The sequence below is a fragment of the Salmo trutta genome, chromosome 34, assembly GCF_901001165.1.
Source record: "Salmo trutta chromosome 34, fSalTru1.1, whole genome shotgun sequence".
In the NCBI taxonomy this organism is placed as follows: domain Eukaryota; kingdom Metazoa; phylum Chordata; class Actinopteri; order Salmoniformes; family Salmonidae; genus Salmo; species Salmo trutta.
In genome coordinates, this window is record NC_042990.1 from 8,417,580 (window position 1) to 8,437,016 (window position 19,437).

Genomic DNA, 19,437 nt, shown 5'->3' on the forward strand with positions numbered 1-19,437 from the left:
CATACTTGTTTCACCCTCTGTGTGTCGACAGCAGCAAAGGACCTTAAAGTATCATAAAACAGACATTTCCCTTTGTGGGAAGAAAAGCATTCTTTCAATGACAGACATATCAGGATTGCCAATTAAGGTGGTGCTCTTCAGAATATAATGTCTTACTTGTAGGAAGCAATTTTACATTATTAATAGGAAAAACATCCATACAATTAGCTTCAGTTAGTGGAGATGGAGGAGACTGAAACGAAAACATATTCTTAAAGTACTTTACTTCTGTCACGTCCTGACCAGTAATAGGGGTTATTTGTTATTGTAGTTTGGTCAGGACGTGGCAAGGGGTATTTGTTTTATGTGGTTCGGGGTGGTTGTGTGTTTAGTAGGGTGTTTGATTTATTATTCCGGGTTTTGGGCAATGTTCTATGGTTATGTATTTCTATGTTTAGTCTAGTATTTTGTATTTCTATGCTTAGTTAATTGGGGGTTGGACTCTCAATTGGAGGCAGGTGTTTTCTAGTTGCCTCTGATTGAGGGTCTTATATATAGGTATGTGTTTGTTTTAGTGTTTTGTGGGAGATTGTGCTGGGTATAGCTTTGTTGCCTTACCGGCATGTTATTAGTTGTTTTGTTGTGTACGTGTTTATTTTGGTTTACCTTCTTTGTCCGTTGAAATAAAAGAAGATGAGTGCACATTTCCCTGCTGCGTCTTGGTACGCTTTACCCTACGACAACTTCCTCTTTCAAAATATAATTTGGTGAATCATGTGTGACTTCATTTGTAACAAGTTTCTATGCATTTTGTTTTGGTAGCATTTCTATGTTGAAGATTGAAAAATAATTTGTTGCATTTTTCCACATATTCCATCCAGTTCGCTTTATTTTTATAATATATTACACTGGATCTTTCTTGAATGAGTTCCTCCATTTCTTTTTGTTTTTCCTCCAACTTATTCTGAGCTTCTATGGTACAGTTTTTATTGCTATCTAACTGTACTTTCAGTCCTTCAATTTCCTTTGTTAATATGGATTATTTTGAACCAAATTGCTTTTTTTATAGATGAATTGCATGGCTTCTAAAGGCACATTTAAAAGTGTCCCATACATTAAGGGGATCTATGTTATGTCGGAAAAAGTCAGTTATAAATTCTTCTGTCCTCGTTATAAGCAAGTTATCATCCAGTAGGCTTTGATTACGTTTCCAATATCCTCACCCATGTGGAAATTATGTAAGAGTAATATATATGCCAATTATGTGATGATCCGACCGCATTCTGTCCCCTTTCAACACTTTTTAAAAAACTTTTGGTGCCAGATAGAATGATATAAGAAAGTAATCAAGACGACGAGCTTGATTTAGCCTCTGCCATGTATATCTCACAAGGTCAGGGTATTTAAGCAGGGTATATCCACTAATTCCAATATCCTTGACATTCATGATTTCCTTAATTGCATGAGGGTGATAGTTTGTAGTGTGATTTCCTTTACGGTCCATAGAGGTTTTTAAGACCGTATTAAAATCCCCCACCATAATAAGAGTCTAGTGCTGCTTGTAGAGTTGATCAACTCTTATATATATTTTCAAAGAAGCTTGGATCATCATTATTTGGACCGTATAGGTTAATAAGCCATATCTGTTTGTCCAATAACATATTTATTTCTATTTATCCCCCCAGTCCTTTTTCCACAAAACTTAATCTAAAATTGTTGAATGAGTTTCCTGTAAACAGTAGATATTATATTCCTTCGCTTTTAGCCAGGTGTCACACCCTGATCTGTTTCACCTGTCTTTGTGATTGTCTCCACCCACCTCCAGGTGTCACCTGTTTTCCCCATTAGTCTCCGGTGTTCCCTGTTTGTATGTTGCCAGTTTGTCTTGTCAAGTCAACCAGTGGGTTTTTCGGTGTGCCTGCTTCTTCTTATCTTTCTTTTGCTAGTCCTCCTGGTTTTGACCCTTGCCTGCTTTGACTCTGAACCCGCCTGCCTGACCATACTGCCTGCCCTGACCATACTGCCTGCCCTGACCATACTGCCTGCCTGACCATACTGCCTGCCTGACCATACTGCCTGCCTGCCACTCTGTACCTCCTGGACTCTGACCTGGTTTATCATCTTTTGCCTGTTCATGACCATTCTCTTGCCTGCCCCTTGGATTATAATAAATATGAGACTCAAACCATCTGCATCTGGGTCTCGCCCTGTGCCATTATACCAGGTAAATACGTCTTTTGTTATCTGCTAAGCCATTACAATTATAACTGGCTATACTTATTTCACCACTAACCATAATGAGATACAACATTCAATTCTATTTATCAAAATATATATGTTTGTGAACGTACCATTAAAAAGTAACATGATGATTGAGTGTCTATATAGCTGTACCATGATATTTGCATAGCTACTAAGTCAACCTCCAATTTGGTCCCCACTATTCCACCTGCTAAAAGCCCTCCTCATCCTGAGTTGGTTTGTCATCCCAATGCCCAGCAGAACACCCCCGACTCCCCAGATCCCATAGCCCCGGATAGACCGGGATCCATCCTTTGAAAATGGCACTGTGTGCTCCCCACAGAACAGAAGCAGATCAACCGCGAAATGCATTTCCATCGCCCTCACCTCGTATTATATGTAGCCATATATTTTAAATCCTGTTTATCTTATTTTCCATAATTAGCTATTAATATTTGTAGTAATGTAGGCAATTTAAGCAAAGGATTTTTACCTCTCGCCATTACCAAAATTACATTATGGCAAGCAATTATTATATTAGCAAACAATTATTTTGAATCATCCTGTAATCTTATATCGTCCCTAACTTCTTTTACTCCCTCGCAACCGTTGTGGGATACACACACTCATACACACTCAACCCCTTCCCCCCACAACAACCATAGACTCACATTCTCAACAGTTTCACCATCCCAGAGCCCAACTCAAGAAAGGTCTTGATTTGCGACTGCATATACAGTTGCAGCTGTATGAGAAGGCCTGCAAAACTGTGCAAAAACTATGGGCAGAAATGGGGAGATTTTGTTAATCATTGTCATGTCCTAGATGATGGTCAGATATACCCCCTTCCCCTGAAACACCCACATGGTCCCCCGTATTGACCATATTCCCATGCATCTCTGTGCAGTCAGACCTTTGATTGTGTGCCACCATGGCCACAATAATATGCCCCCTCTCTGAATGTCTCTGTGACCCATGTTAGGACAATAAATAAATTAGATGTATAATTTATTTATAAATGTTGTTCCACAATGAAAGGACAATAAATAAGATGTATAATTCATTATAAAATGTATATCCCTCATCTGAACAACATTGAAAGCTCTCTCACACACCCGCTCACAGCAATACATTGGTTCTGGGATATGCAACCATTTCCTTTCTCACTCAACGCCACACCAACAAACACACACCACACCATCCATCCACACATACTGTTCCTTCTGTTTACTGAGTTTTTATCTCCACCATGTTGAATTAGTGCTTTTGTGGTCCAATTCATTATTTTTGAAGATACAACAACAAAAAAATAGCTTTTCTATTATTACAATCCATAACCAGGCTACAATTCTGTGTTTCCTTATTTGCCTCCTCTGAGAACTTTGTAATTTTTAAAAAATAGCCATGGAGTAGTCTGTCTTTGAACAACTGGTTATCAATATACAGTTTATCCACGACGCGAGCTACGCGTTTCCCTTTCAATGTATTTTCCTTAAATTGGTTACAGAACTTTGTGCCGTTCTGCAATTTCCTTCAGGAACGGGTCATTCATGCCAGCAAGTCTTTTGCCCAGGCTTTTAACCATTATTTTATCTTTAAAGAAAGTCTGACACAACTTGCTTAGGCAGGGAAGGAGAGGAATTTCCACGCTTCAGTGCATTAACTATTTTCCAACATTTTGACAGATCACCAGCAGACTCTGAGATAGAGCTTAGAAAGTAGCTTGAGGTAGCTTTCTTCATTGAGGAAGTACATCTACAGTATTCCACAATAGCCTGAAACACTGCCAATCAGTTACCGAGTCAGTTTTTCAAGCCTTATCCCAGGCCTGATTTCTCATCATAATGAGATCTGAAGGTTCTATAGGGAACCAAGGATTTGATTAGTAAAATGAATGCTGCAAAGAGAGAAAAGAGAAGTCATGTCATTGCACAATTGTTTTTTTCAACATAGTCCCTCCCTCAGTCCCCATCATATAAAATAAGTGTCTATTTAAGTTGATGTAATAAGGGTCTGGTATGAGTGTTTAGATCAGTATGTCTGAAGGAATAGTCCACGCTGATGTGAAGTTCAAAAAGCAACAAAGGACTGAAGGAAAAGATGGTGGTAAGCACTAAACTAAAATCTATTTTTATAATCATGCTGTATGCTCAGGGTGTGGAGAATGTTCAACATAAAGCTTCCTCTATCTGCCAATATATATATCCGTAATCTTTAAGGGGCAATCTAGGATCCGTTTTTTAAATGAATGCTATATAGCTGTTGATTTTTGAAGAGTATTACTTATAAACGTCTCATCAGCTTAGTTCAACTGTATTACCCCATCAGAACAAATGTAAGGTTGTTTTATGCTATTGTTCGTATACAATGTAATTGTAAACAAACACTGTATGTCTTCAAATCATGGTTAAAACTATCATTTGTATCTCATGGTCATGGATGGTCTGTCCTCGCTCCCATAGTGCCGTCTATGAACTTGAGTGGTTACATTCCTCCAGCCCCATCCCTCAGCAGTTTACCAAAAAATCCCCAGATGGCCCCTTTAAAATTATATTTATACTACATTGACTTTATTTGACAACACATATTGATACCCTACGTCAAAACATGTTCGCTAGGACAAAAAATGACTTGCATCACAAAGAGATTTTAGAGACTACAATTCAAAGGGTTTGCAGGAAACATATTTGTTAGCTGGTTTGCATGCAACACTTCATGTACGCTTCATGCCTTATCAGTGATCTGTGCTGATTATTTTACATTACAGTTTTACATTGTTACTTTGGTCAAATTTTCACAAGTATCTGGTACATTTTCACAACTCTTAGTACAACTAAACTGGTCACACTTGTAAGTCAGTCTTTCACTCAACCGTCATTGTGCATTAATTTGGATTGTAAACATCTCTCACCACACAACCATTGATTGAAAATCTGTTTATTGTGAAATGTGAAATGTAATGAGAACATTGGTTTAATCACCATAATATATTTTCTATTTAGTCGTTTTATCTACCAGTTAATCCAATAGAAAACAAAGCAAGACACGCGTTTCAAATCGCCCTTAGAAGTGCTGAAAGTAAAATGCTACAGTACTGTAAATTACAGTTCACGTTAGGCAATACACTTAAATGACCCAACAAAATTGACAAATGCTACAATTTCCATAATATCTATTCAATGTGTAATCAAAGGTGTGGTCAATGAAGTCATCCTCTACAATCATTAATGCATTTATTTTTTTTATTTTTTTTAGATATAATTGCAAATGTAAATGAAACTAAGTAATTAAGTGAATGAAAATAAAACATAAGGTTTAGCACCCAGTCGTTTGCATGAAGCCTGTCTTGAGCATTTGGCCATAAATTCTCATCCACAACACAGTGAATGTCCTCATTATTCATGCACCGCAGGAAAAACCTTTTGACATGGCTAATCTAAGCTTGACATTGGTCTGCATTGATGTCGTCGAATGCCTCATTCATGGCCAGAAGTAGGGCGGCACGCTCATAGGGATGGCGATCGTACAGCTTCCACCTCCATGCTGAAAAAGATTCCTCAATAGGGTTGAGCAAAGAAGAGTATAGGGCCATGAATTGGGGATGGGCCCAAAACCATGCCTGAACCCCCTCTGCAGGGGGGAACCTGACATTGTCACACTCAGTGACATAGGTTACCCCTTCACCTTGACAGGCCTGCTCAATTTCATTGAGAAACACAGTGAGATGTGCAGCGTTGTAGGATCCAAGTAATGTACTATATCCTGCCACACCATCCTCAGAAATAGCTGCGTACATTGAGAAGTTTCCCCCACATTGTCCAGGCACTTGGACGGTTGCACGACGAGTTTCCGCCCACGGCGCTGAGATTTGGCCAGGTTGAAGCCCACTTCATCAACAAATATATATTTGTGATGGTTCACAGCAGCATCACCCTCTAAAATATATTTTGGTTAGTTCTTTTTACAGTATAGTTACAATATGATATTGTCATGTAACAGTAATACAGTATATAGTGCTGTACCTGAACATACTCGGCCTGCAGTTGTTTCACCCGGTCGTTGTTTCTCTCAAAAGGCACCAGGTAAATGTGTTTCATAGATACCTGGTGCCTCTTCAAAAGGTGGGCCATTGTTGGTAGGCTGATGGATGTCACATTGGCAAAGGGGTCATCGTTCTCCTCAATGGCCTGCTTTATTTCGGACAGACGTATGTCATTCCTGGCCCTCACCATTTCCACCGCTGCCCACTCCTTCTGGTCGGTCAGCACACGGCCACGGCCATGGGGTCTTCTGTCGGTTCTGAGGGTAGAACAGAGTATACTGTCAATAGATCATACTGGAAGAATACAGTAACATGTTTTGTGAATTTACATGCATTACAATATGTCATTTACTGTAAATGTAAAGCATAGTGCATATCCTTAAGACTTACCGGTTTTCTTGGTGAAATTCTCAGGATCAAATTGAAAATTGACCTTTTCAGATTGGGGTGAACTAATCTATCAGCCTCTGCCATAGTAAGGCCTCTGTTTATCACGTTCAACGACGATGGCCCTGATTTTATTAGACACAACAGTTCCCTGCCGTCTGCCTCCCTCTCTCTGATGTCCACCTCTTTGATGGGGCCCATGCCCACCTCTCTAACAAGCCCCTTGTCCACAAGCTCTTTGATTTCCACCTCTCCCTTGCTGTCTTTCCTGCTCCATATTGAAATCAATTACCGTAATTTCCGGACTATTAAGCGCACCTGAATATAAGCCACACCCACTGAATTAAAAAAAAACAATTATTTTAAACATAAATAAGCCGCACATGTCTATAAGCCGCAGGTGCCTACCGGTACATTGAAACAAATGAACTTTACACAGGCTTTAACGAAACACGGCTTGAAACAAAAATAAACAGGCTTTAACGAAACACGGCTTGTAACAAAAAATAAAAGCTTTAGTTGTCTTTTTGCACTGAGTCAATTCCTCACGCTGCTGTTTCCAACGTCTTATCATCGACTCATTAAGACCAAGCTCCCGTGCAGCAGCTCTATTTCCTTTTCCAACAGCCAGATCAATCGCCTTCATCTTGAAAGCTGCATCATATGCATTTCTCCATGTCTTTGCCATGATGAGGGTGACAAAATGACTACCGTAATCAGAATGATGGGAAGTTTGAGAGCGCTCGATTTAATCTAAACAGTAAACCAAAAAGTTGTTTGACCTTAACCCGTTCGGCAATTTCATTGGTCTAATGAAAGCTTCATGCCGCCAAAAAACTGAGCACGTCACAGAATGTGTTTTTTTTGGAGAAAAAAAATTGAAAGCGGGTAAAATCCATATATTAGCCGCGAGGTTCAAAGCTGGGAAAAAAGTTGCGGCTTATAGGAATTTACGGTAGCAACAACTAGTAGTCCATTATGTATGATTATCATGCATCATACATGTCATTTAGATGTTTATACTTTACAAACACACATTTTATTTCTGTAGTTCTCAAAATCCATTGTTAGTGGACAAACCAGTTTAAAATTCATAGGTTTACCAAACGGTTAAGTGGTCAGCCATTAAGAGCAGTTGGATGAAGTGATGGTCAAATGTATTTAAACAAATGAAAAGAGAATCATATGAAAAGTATTGTGAGGATTGCATTGTGAAAAGGCAATGACTTTATATGAAAGGTATTTCTAGATGAAACAGTGATCAGGTTTGGTGAAAAGGTTACTGTGTGATTTTGTGTGTTATACTTAGTCAATTGAAAATGTGCTTAAAGTTTTGAAACGACAGCCTTTTTCATGATCTGTTTTGAGTTTGTACAGAATTATACCGCATTCTTGTGAAAACAGGACCAAGGTGCTAAAAACAAAAACGAATAAACTGAGTGTTAAAAATGCTGGTTCAGGAACAGCCAATGTGAAGAGAGTTTTGTCTTGTGCTCACACTTTCATGGTTGCATTCCAGCAACAGCATCCACAGTGAATGACGCCACGTACTCTGAAATCTCAATTCCCAAAGACGGACGCAACCAACAATCTACCGACACTAATGGTATGTGTGTGTGTGTGTGTGGGTGGGTGAATGTGCGCGGGATTGTGTGGGTCAGATGAAGTCAGTGCAAAGTGCAAGCTAGGCAAAACAATGAACTTTCCTACATATGGGTGAAGAAAAGGTTTACAAGATGAACAGATTCTAATTGAGCATTTGTCAAAAACCTTGTTCCTACGAGTCATACACTGTGTACAAAACATGAGGAACACCTTCCTAATATTGAGGTGCACCCCCTTTTGCCATCAGAACTGCCTCAATTTGTCGGTACATTGACTCTACAAGGTGTCAAAACGTCCACAGGGATGCTGGCCCATGTTGACTCCAATGTAGTGTCAAGTTGGCTGGATGTCCTTTGGGTGGTGGGCCATTCTCGATACACTCAAGAAACTGTTGAGCTTGAAAAACTGAGCATTGTTTCCGTTCTTGACACACTCAAACCGGTGCGCCTGGCACCTACTACCATACCCCGTTCAAAGGCACTTCAATATTTTGTCTTGCCCAGTCACCCTCTGAATGGCACACATACACAATCCATGTCTCAAATGTCTCAAGGCTTAAAAATCCTTCTTTAACCTGTCACCTCCCCTTCACCTACACTGATTGGTGGATTTAACAAGCGACAGCAATAAGGGATCTTAGCTTTCACCTGGTCAGTCTGTCATAGAAAGAGCAGGTGAGCAATCCCAGGTACTTCTCTGCCACTGCCACTACAACTATTCTGTGACATTCGATTCATTTCTGCGGTACAATTAACAACCATGGCTATAAATGCTAAAAAGCCCACCGTACTGACGCACCTATTCTTCCCATCACTCTTGATCTCCGCCTACTCACAGGAATACTCTCACACTGTACCCATCTAACTCTACCACTCTTCACTGCTTAGGCATACAACACTTTCTGTTTTATTTTTGTTCCCCTTTCTTTCTCCCCAATTTCGCGGTATCCAACTGATAGTAGTTACAGTCTTGTCTCATCGCTGCAACTCCCGTACGGACTCGGGAGAGGTGACGGTCGAGAGCCATGCGTCCTCCAAAACCCAACCAAGCCACACTGCTTCTTGACACACTGCCCATCCAACCCGGAAGCCAGCCGCACAAATGTCTCAGAGGAAACACAATACACCTTGAGTCCTGGTCAGCGTGCGCCACAGGAGCCCGCCACAGGAGTCGCTAGTGCGCGTTGAGACAAGGATATCCCTGCCGGCCAAACCCTCCCTAACCCGGACGACGCAGGGCCAATTGTGCGCCGCCACATGGGCCTCCTGGGTGCGGCCGGCTGTGACAGAGCCTGGACTCCAACTTTCTGTTCTATTCTGACCCTGGCAACCTCAATCTGCCTTTCTCTCATCGGACACCTCCGATCTCCATCCCCATGATCACCCTCACAACTAACACACACAACTTTCTCCACCGATACCACACATTCCTTCGTCTCATGCCCTCCTGCACACTTCTCACATCTGGGCATGTCCTTCCTACACACTGCTGCAATATGCCCATAAATATTACAGCTAAAACACAGTAATATGTTCGTAACAAACTCTCACGTGATAACTGACACTTCATACCTTGACCTTATTTGGTAACGACTCTGCATCAAAACTCAGCATGAGAGATGATGTCTTCTCCGTTTGCCCACCGTATCTGTCTCATCAAGTGGCGGGTGTCACAGACACTGGGAATCTTCCATTTCAACTGCTCCTCCTCAAAACTTAATGCCACACCCGTTATCACTCCTTTCGACGGAGCCCTACTCCAGAGAGCAAAGCACGGCACAATTCTTGTCCCTAATCTCGAAATCCAGAGCGCCCTCTCCCTCTGGGGGGAGGAAACATAATAAATCATTGAGTCCATTCCAAGTTACTTTCACCAACTCAACAGTCCCCAACCTCTCCTCCACCCAACCTGACACCACATATGGATCAACCAAACAACAAGGATCCATTCCCTTGGGGCTCCCGAGTGGCGCAGAGGTTTAAGGCACTGCATCACAGTGCTAGCGGTGTCACTACAGACCCTGGTTCAATTCCGGGCTGTATCACAACAGGCTGTGATCGGGAGTCCCATAGGGTGGCGCACAATTGGCCCAGTGTCATCCTGGTTAGGGTTTAGCTGGTGTAGGCTGTCATTGTAAATAAGAATTTGTTCTTAACGGACTTGCCTTGTTAAATAAATCTCACTGGGCCAAAATCAGCCTTGGGACAATCTTCGCAGCAGTTTCCTCACTCTCAAGTTCCATCTCTGAACTACTGAAGAACGTATCCCTGTTTTTGTACTTGACGCCCACCTTCTTCACCTCACTACTTCCCTCTACACTCATCTTCTACGCAGCAGTCATCACTGCACCTGCCGCCACATTTAATTGATCCTCACTCTCCTCCTGTCCCATTTCCTCCTCAAGCTCTTCCAAAAGTTCTGTGTGATCCTCCATTAAATGTTCACTAAAAATCTTCCATGTCTCTCCTTTTTATCTGTCTTTCTCCTGCAACAGATCTTTCAGAAGGCCTGTGTAATCCCCCACTCCATGTTTATTCATAATATGCTCCACTTCCTGCCTTATTTCCTTTTCCGCCATCTTCCCTACTGTGGCCTTCGCCCAACACCCCGACCGCCTCTCTGCCCACTACGGATTGTTTGTCGACTCAATGATTTAGCCGGAGTGTATTTTCTCTCGCTTCAGTTAAAATAATGTTATGTGGTTGCGTCATATTTCATTGTATACTTTCTGACGCTTGCATCGATGCATGCTTCAAAGTATGTACAAACGGAGTACGCATTTGAGAAGTGTCCTCCATGCTCCGTTTTGCATACTTTGATTTGGAATCATACTCTGAACCTCCCGTGTTCCAATTTGTGTGCTCTGAGCACAGTATGCATTTTGAGAAACACCCTCAGTGTACGTTTTCTTCATGTCTAACATACAATAAAATGAAGTAGCGAGTCTTATAGGTCAGTTTAATTCATTCTCTCTCTCTCCTCAGCTGGTGACTCTGATTCTCAGGAGGGGTCAAAGGTCAGAGCAGGTGGATGTGACCCTGTCAAAGTGGTCCTGGTGACTCTCTGTTTTCTTCTGATGGGGACAGTCATTGGACTTCGGTTCCTGTGTGAGTGACCTAGATAGTGGAGGTGGCTAGTCTAAAGCAGACTCTGTCGGAGACAGATTCATAGAGGCTCTTGTCTAGAGCTATGAAAATACAGAAATATCTAGGCACATTTTTAGCACAAGAGCTGGAAAATCCCCACAGTACTTCTTCAAATGGATTAATGTTTCATGCCAGGTCATTGTCTAATTTCTGTAACAACGTAACTGATACAAGATCCCGTATAAAAATGTTGGTGAATAAAATTAATATTTATTTGTAATACTTTTCACAATCAACTAATATTACATTATTATGCAGAAGAATGTTGGTCAGATTCCTACAATTTAAAATGTATGTATTTTTGCAATCAGATAACAGCAACCTGTCAACCAAAAACACAGAGCTCCAAATTCTGCAAGCGGCTTACGATCTAAATCTTACAGGTTTGGAAAAAGCTTTTACATCAGGTGAGTTTAAGTTCACACAAAGAAAATGTTCACATCGGTTTTCTAATATAACTGTTGTTTATATGTAGCTGGATGTAGGGAACATGAGTCAGAACTGTTATCTTTTGGCAACTAGCTTTAATGATCAAAACCAGAGAGCTTCAAGAACTGCAAGTCAAGATCAAAGATCTTCAGGAGAAGGAATGTGCAGGTGAGTGTTGACACAGATATGACCCTCCAATTAAATTGTATTGTCTACCACTAATACAGCCTTTCCATTGAATCCAGTGACATTTTCATCCTTATAAAATAATATTAGAAAAAATTGCAGCTTTTGTTATTGCTAAAACACTCAGTGTTGGATAATTCCAAAAAGTATGGATTCCTATGTCACGCTGTGAAAATGATTCAGGTTGGCATTTATTGTCATGAATCTTGCCCTGGTGGCAGGTCTGCAGCATGGTCGCCAGCTGGCACACCCACAAAGTCATAAAATCAGATTTTAAACCTAACCCTAACCTTAACACTAATCTTAAACACACTGCTAGCCCAAACCTTAAATGAAGACCAAACAGCTCACTTTTGTTTTCATAATCTTTGTGTGGCCCAACTAGCAGAAATCACTCAGTTCTGCCTTCAGGGCAGGATTCATGGCAATAAACTTCAACCTGTGAAAAAACATAATTATCTTTATTCACAACAGTTTGGCAACAAAATGAAGAATTGAGAAAGCAGACAACTGCCCCCTCTTGCCCTACAAACACAGATGAGATTATACTACGAGGGAATGTGTTTACTCAGATGTAGTAGGTTGTATTATGACCCAAGATAAAAACCTGTTTCAGATAGCAATCCTGAGTTAAACTCAAAACAACTTCAAATCAAGTTGTCAACTTCAGAGGCAGTCTATTTTTGTTTTAGTTCCTCCTTATTCATTGATGCAACAATATAGCATACTTGAATAGTTGTGAGAGTCATACAGTATGTCTCATATCCACATGGATTGTACACCATCAGTAACATAAAAACAAAAGGCATTTGACTATAGGTAGGCATAGAGATCAGTGTAGTGTACGGGGCACTGACAATGGGTTCTGTTCATTCTCTCCACAGGGAATAAAGACTATCCTAAACCTAGAAACTGTGCTAAAGACTGGGAGTATTATGGGGGGAAGTGCTATTACTTCTCCCCTGATGAACTGACCTGGGCTCAGAGTCGGGATGAGTGTATCACCAGGGGGGGACACCTTGTCATCATAGGGAGCCTAGAGGAGCAGGTATGACTATTATTGATTCTCTCAGTTGTTTTGATGCACATTTTTCCTTTCCTCTACTAACATACAAATGACAATCAATCTTGACATAATTCTCCAAACAATGTTTCTGGGGAAGAAATTCTTAGATCAGAAAACTGGTACAAAAATAATTACGGAGCCTGAAGAGAAGTTCTGGATTGGGCTGACGGACAGTATAAAAGAGAACGAGTGGTTATGGGTGGATGGTTCATCTCTAAGCACAAGGTTTGAATGCATGTTCAAATCAATATCATAATACAATCACCCTAGATGAAAACGTATTATGATCATACCTCTTATGTATTATCATCCTTCACTCCATAGCTTCTGGCTTGGTAACCAGGAGCCTGATGACTGGAAAGGAGAAAATCCCGACGGTGAAGACTGTGCTAGAATGGGGGAACCGGGTGGTACTAAAGACGGCAAGAGTTGGTTGGATGCTAACTGTAATAAGCCTCAAAGAAGAGTATGTGAGACAAAATCCCCCTTGTGAAACAGTATCTTTAAGAAACTCAAAAGTTCCTTAAATATGTCTCTGAACAACAAGTATTTTTTGCTGGCATTGATAAAAAGAAGTGAGGAGAAACTGTATTGTGACTGGCTTACAGTAGATTATTGCTGATATTCACATCTTTATTTGTAAAACAAATGTTATGGTGTAAAACAAACCAAATCTCCAACTGAGTCTAATGAAAAACATGTCAGATATATTCAGTTCACGCCTCTTCACTTCTCAGTAGGCTACAGGTGTTGGATCTTCATTTTCCCAGTATTGTTACAGCAACAGGATTTGAACTTTAGTCCTTCAATCAAATGTTGCTTGATTGGTGGTTAAGCTGTTACCTGGCCAAATTTAGGCTACATGAAAAGTGCAGTATTAAGTGTGTGGGTTTAACATTTAATTTATGTAAATCATGAAGCATAACTGCATTTTGCGGTGCAGGAAAATTCTCAGCAACGAGAGATAAAATGAAGATCCTACACCTGTACATAATCCTCAGTGTGTTTTGTACATGTATATTTCTGATTATCAGTGTTGTCTCTTGACTAGTCATTTGAGAAAAAAATATTGTGTGTATATCCAAACATCAGGAAACCATTGAATTAATAAAGTGTCAAAAGCAAAAATCGTTTTTTTGTTCAGCAGTGTATTTATTATAAAGACTCGTCTTACCTACTGTAGTTCAGGGGCTAGAAAAAGTAGAGATGCCAGAATGCCTACTGTACACTTCTCTAGTGGTGTATTATGAGTATTCAAAAGGTAGATAATAAATAATTGTCATTTGAGGTTTGACACAAAGCTTTAAAGTTGGTGTATTAAAGGGATTTATTAGTGTCCCCATACCCACCATTTACATGCTGCTTTACAGTAGAGATCACTATTCATTATTAGATTACCAAGATGGTGAAATGGTGCCTCATACATGGTCAGTGGCGAATTTAGCATGTAACTCTTAATGTGATTAAGATTTTTTTAGATGCTTGCCAGCAAAGCCACAACACTAAACAATACATAAATAGCACTATAACGGTGACAAATAAACTGTTAGGGCCTACATAAAGCTGTCCCAACAGCAGAGTCCCAACACCTTATCACTGCTACACCTGGCTATCAGTGGAGCCTCATTTACTGCCTTTTAAAAAAACAAAGCTGATATGGCTGACTTGCTTAAACAAATGTGGTTTCTACTGACAATTGAGATGTACAAACTATGGCATAAGGGGACGAGGAGTGAATAAGAAACAATCGGTAATTTAGATTAAGACATTAAGGAGCGAGCTAGGACAGACGTAGTCCATTCGGAAAGTATTCAGACCCAATTCCTTTTTCCACATTTTGAACCCCCAGAAAGACCCTTTGCTATGAGACTCGAAATTGAGCTCAGGTGCATCCTGTTTCCATTGATCATCCTTGACGATTTGGAAAGGCACACACCTGTCTATATAAGGTCCCACAGTTGACAGTGTATGTCAGAGCAAAAACCAAGCCATGAGGTCGAAGGAATTGTCTGTAGAGCTCCGAGACAGGATTGTGTCGAGGCACAGATCTGGGGAAGGCTTCCAAAAAAATGTCTGAAGCATTGAAATTCCCCAAGAATACAGTGACCTCCATCACTCTTAAATGGAAGAAGTTTGGAACCACTAAGACTCTTTCTAGAGCTGGCCGCCCGGCCAAACTGAGCAATCGGGGAGAAGGACCTTGGTCAGGGAGGTGACCAAGAACCTGCTCGTCACTCTGACACAGCTCCAGAGTTCCTCTGTGACGATGGGAGAACCTTCCAGAAGGACAACCAACTCTGCAGCACTCCACCAATCAGGCCTTTATGGTAGAGTGGCCAGACGGAAGCCACTCCTCAGTAAAAGGCACATGACAGCCCGCTTGGAGTTTGCCAAAAGGCATTTAAAGGACTCTCAGACCATGAGAAACAAGATTGGCAGCATTATGCTTTGGGGAAGTTTTTCAGCGGCAGGGACTCGGAGACTAGTCAGGATCGAGGAAAAGATGAACAGAGCAAAGTACAGAGAGATCCTTGATGAAAACCTGCTCCAGACCTGGGTCGAAGGCTCCCCTTCCAACAGGACAATGACCTTAAGTTCACAGCCAAGACAATGCAGGAGTGGCTTCAGGACAAGTCTTTGAATGTCCTTGAGTGTCCCAGCCAGAGCCAGGACTTGAACCCGATCGAACATCTCCTCAGAGACCTGAAAATAGCTGTGCAGCGACATATATATATATATATTTTACACTTTTTTGATTATTTCATAGTTTTGGTGTCTTCACTATTATTCTACAATGTAGACAATAGTACAAATAAAGAAAAACCCTTGAATGAGTAGTTGTATCCGAACTTTTGACTGGTACTGTATATACCTCACATGCAACTCATAAGAATTTATGTGTGAGTTATTATTTGGTTTTACATTATTCAGTATATTGGACTTGTACAGCACCAACACACAGGTTTTTGATACTGCCCCATCTCAGAGGTGACATACTGTAGAATTGGGGGACCAATGTTCTTTTGTGAATGTTCTCATATTTTTCTCCCCGCACATATGGTTAAGATGTTTGATGTCTGCAGAGATAACTTCCTAATTTGTGCTGACCTCTGTGCTGCTCTATCTGTTGTTCATGTTAGTAAAGTGTGAACATCTTCATTTCCCTGTTTTCCAACTAATGATTAAATATATGATAAATTAATTATCACCAAGTGTCATCACTTTGTAAATCGTTGCCACGGTCATTTTCCTGCTGACCGTACGGTCGTTGGAGTGGGCTACGGCTATGGCCGTCTGGGAGAGAGGAGGAGCTGTTTATGGCTCTTCAGCGGTGTCCGGTACGCCCTAACCTGGGGTCCACTAGACCACAGGGGCGGCCCCCTGGATAAGCGACCACTGGGATCCGGCACAATTACGCACATCACCGCACCACTCACCATGGGACCCATGCACCAGGAAAGCCTTCCCTTCTTCATTACCACCGCACCCGTACACAAGGTAATCCTCTGCCTCCCGTGGCTCCAACATCACAACCCCACCATCTTATGGTCGAGCAGGAAAATCATCATCTGGGGGCCAGGATGTCATCGCCTGGGAACCCTGTGGTTCCACGCCGGTTGAGTGCCTACCAGACCATCAATTGGTCCTTCTGCATCGTTGGCCCCAAGCATGACTTCTGCCACACTCAGAACAACGGGAAACTAGGAACTGGAAAATCTCAGACTTCAGTGAGTTCAAGAGAACTGGGAAAAAACTAGCTCCGACTGGGAAGATAAGCTTTAAACGGTCATCCAACTCAGAATTGCAAGTCGGGAACTCGGCCTCTTTCTAGGGCTCCGACCTGAAGATCACTGACGTCATGATTCAACCTTGTTTTTTTCAGAGTTCACAGTTGCCTTGAAAGCACCATAAATACAGAGAATGGCAGACTTTGATGACAAAGTTTGATGACAAAATTTGACCACAAAGGACCGCCGCCCAACGTTCTTGTTCATGTGAGCATACTGTAGCTGTCACATCCGCGCCCACTACGTCCTCTGGTGTTCATCTGGTGTCTTCCTAACCTTCAGTTCTCCCCCTGTATACACTCTCTCTCTCCCTTGGTGTGACTGTGTGGTTGGAGACAGGTGTGCTGGAGTCAGAGCAGATCCCGACCTGCTGCAAATCATCCCATAAATCAAGACCTCTACATATACTCATCCCTGCCACTTCCACTCTGCCAGATCATAATCTCTGCTCAGTCAGTTATCACTCTAGCCTTTTGTTAAGATCATGTTGTGCTGCTTTGCTCGGTTTCCTGCCTTACACCATTTTTGTCCTCTCCTTGCAGTTACCGCTCTGTCTCTGGCTCCTGTTCCACATCTCACCACCAACCACCTTGCTCTGGATATCACTCACCACCATTACCTTGGATTCCCCTCGGGACCTGTTCCCCTGTTCTACTCAGCCAACTCCAACCTCTCTACACTCCTGGTTTTTGCAACTCATCTGAGCTACCCTGGATTGGGCATTCATCCCATCTAACTCTTCTGAGTCCGCTCTTGGGTTCCCACCCCTTCACTCATTGTAACAGTAGCACAACAAGGTGAGTCCAAAAATATACTGTATGCTGCTGCATAAATGATGTAATATACCAGGGAGATATGTAAATTGTAGCTAAGAAAGTAATAAGTGTATGTTGTGTTAGTTAGCTGTTAGTAGCCCACGTGCCTAACCCTAATAATTTGGTCTATAACTTTGCCTAATATTCTGACTTGGTGATGCACATGTAGTCTATAGACTGTCTTAAAGGAGAATACTGTAAGAACGGCCCATGTTCTGAATTCTGTCGCTGTACATTTAAAAAATGCTGAACAAATAGTTCCATTGCATTTGGAAAGTATTCAGACCCCTTGACCTTTTTCCACATTTGTTACCTTACAGCCTTTTTCTAAAATGGAGCAAATCGTTTTTTTCATCATTCTGCACACAATACCCCATAATGACAAAGCAAAAAACAGGTTTTTAGTATTCTTTTCAACTTTATGAAGAAACTGAAATATGACATTTACATAAGTATTCAGACCCTTAACTCAGTACTTTGAAGTACCTTTGGCATCAATTACAGCCTCGAGTCTTCGGTATGACGCTACACGCTTGGCACACCTGTATTTGAGGAGTTTCTCCCATTCTTCTCTGCAGATCCTCAAGCTCTGTCAGGTTGGATGGGGAGCAATGCTGCACAGCTATTTTAAAGTCTATCCGGAGATGTTTGATTGGGTTCAAGTCCAGGCTCTGGCTGGGCCACTCAACAACATTCAGATTTGTCCCGAAGCCACTCCTGTGTTGTCTTGGCTGTGTGTTTGGGGTTGTTGTCCTGTTGAACCTTCACACCAGTCTGAGGTCCTGAGGGCTCTGGAGCAGGTTTTCATCAAGGATCTCTCTGTACTTTGTTCCATTCATCTTTTCCTCAATCCTGACTGGTCTCCCAGTCCCTGCCCCTGAAAAACATCCCCACAGCATGATGCTGCCACCACCATGCTTCACCATAGGGATGGTGCCAGGTTTCCTCCAGATGTGACGCTTGGCATTCAGGCCAAATAGTTCAATCTTGGTTTCATCAGACCAGAGAATCTTGTTTCTCATGGTCTGAGTCCTTTAGGTGTCTTTTGGGAAACTCCAAGCGGGCTGTCATGTGCCTTTTACTGAGGAGTGGCTTCCATCTGGCCACTCTACCATAAAGGCCTGATTGGTGTAGTGCTGCAGAGTTGGTTGACCTTCTGGAAGGTTCTCCCATCTCCACAGAGGAACTCTGGAGCTGTGTCAGAGTGATCATCGAGTTCTTGGTCACCTCCCTGACCAAGGCCCTTCTCCCCTGATTGCCCAGTTTGGCCGGGCGGCCAGCTCTAGCAAGAGTCTTGGTGGTTCTAAACTTCTTCCATTTAAGAGTGATGGAGGCCACTGTCTTCCTGGGGAACTTCAATGCTGCAGACATTTTTTGGAACCCTTCCCCAGATCTGTGCATCATCATAATCTTGTCTTGGAGCTCTACGGACAATTCCTTCGACCTCATGGCTTGGTTTTTGCTCTGATGTCAACTGTGGGACCTTATATAGACAGGTGTGTGCCTTTATAAATCATGTCCAATCAATTGAATTTACCATATGTTGATTCCAATCAAGTTGTAAAAACATCTCAAGGATGATCAATGGAAACAGGATGCACCTAAGCTCATTTTTCAAGTCTCATAGCAAAGTGTCTTTCTGGGTTTTTTCAAAATTTCGAAAACCAGTTTTCGCTTTGTAATTATGGGGTATTGTGTATAGACCGATATAAAAAAATTGAATCCATTTTAGAATACGACTGTAACGAAAGAA

General features: G+C 41.7%; 1 protein-coding gene across 3 annotated transcripts; it reads left to right on the forward strand.

Annotated features, from left to right (window-relative positions):
• Positions 1–4,213: 4,213 nt before the first annotated feature.
• LOC115173464 (C-type lectin domain family 4 member F) lies at positions 4,214–14,211 on the forward strand. Of its 3 annotated transcripts, none has more exons than XM_029731541.1 (8): positions 4,214–4,326; positions 8,169–8,255; positions 11,239–11,361; positions 11,712–11,807; positions 11,923–11,997; positions 12,900–13,063; positions 13,179–13,306; positions 13,406–14,211. In XM_029731541.1, the coding sequence occupies exons 1-8, from the start codon at positions 4,257–4,259 to the stop codon at positions 13,572–13,574; spliced, it is 912 nt and encodes a 303-aa protein (XP_029587401.1). In that variant the 5' UTR covers positions 4,214–4,256; the 3' UTR covers positions 13,575–14,211. The 3 variants fall into 3 exon arrangements, with proteins under 3 accessions (XP_029587401.1, XP_029587404.1, XP_029587402.1); XM_029731544.1 differs by having other exon boundaries at positions 11,712–11,783; XM_029731542.1 differs by having other exon boundaries at positions 8,175–8,255.
• Positions 14,212–19,437: the final 5,226 nt, after the last annotated feature.

Bases quoted from the DNA above. Each gene is read 5' to 3' on its own strand.
- LOC115173464 (XM_029731541.1), top strand. From the start codon at position 4,257: ATGTCTGAAGGAATAGTCCACGCTGATGTGAAGTTCAAAAAGCAACAA. The intron at 11,808-11,922 runs GTGAGTTTAAGT...TTTGGCAACTAG, and splicing joins GGAAAAAGCTTTTACATCAG to CTTTAATGATCAAAACCAGA. The intron at 13,064-13,178 runs GTATGACTATTA...TTTCTGGGGAAG, and splicing joins TAGGGAGCCTAGAGGAGCAG to AAATTCTTAGATCAGAAAAC.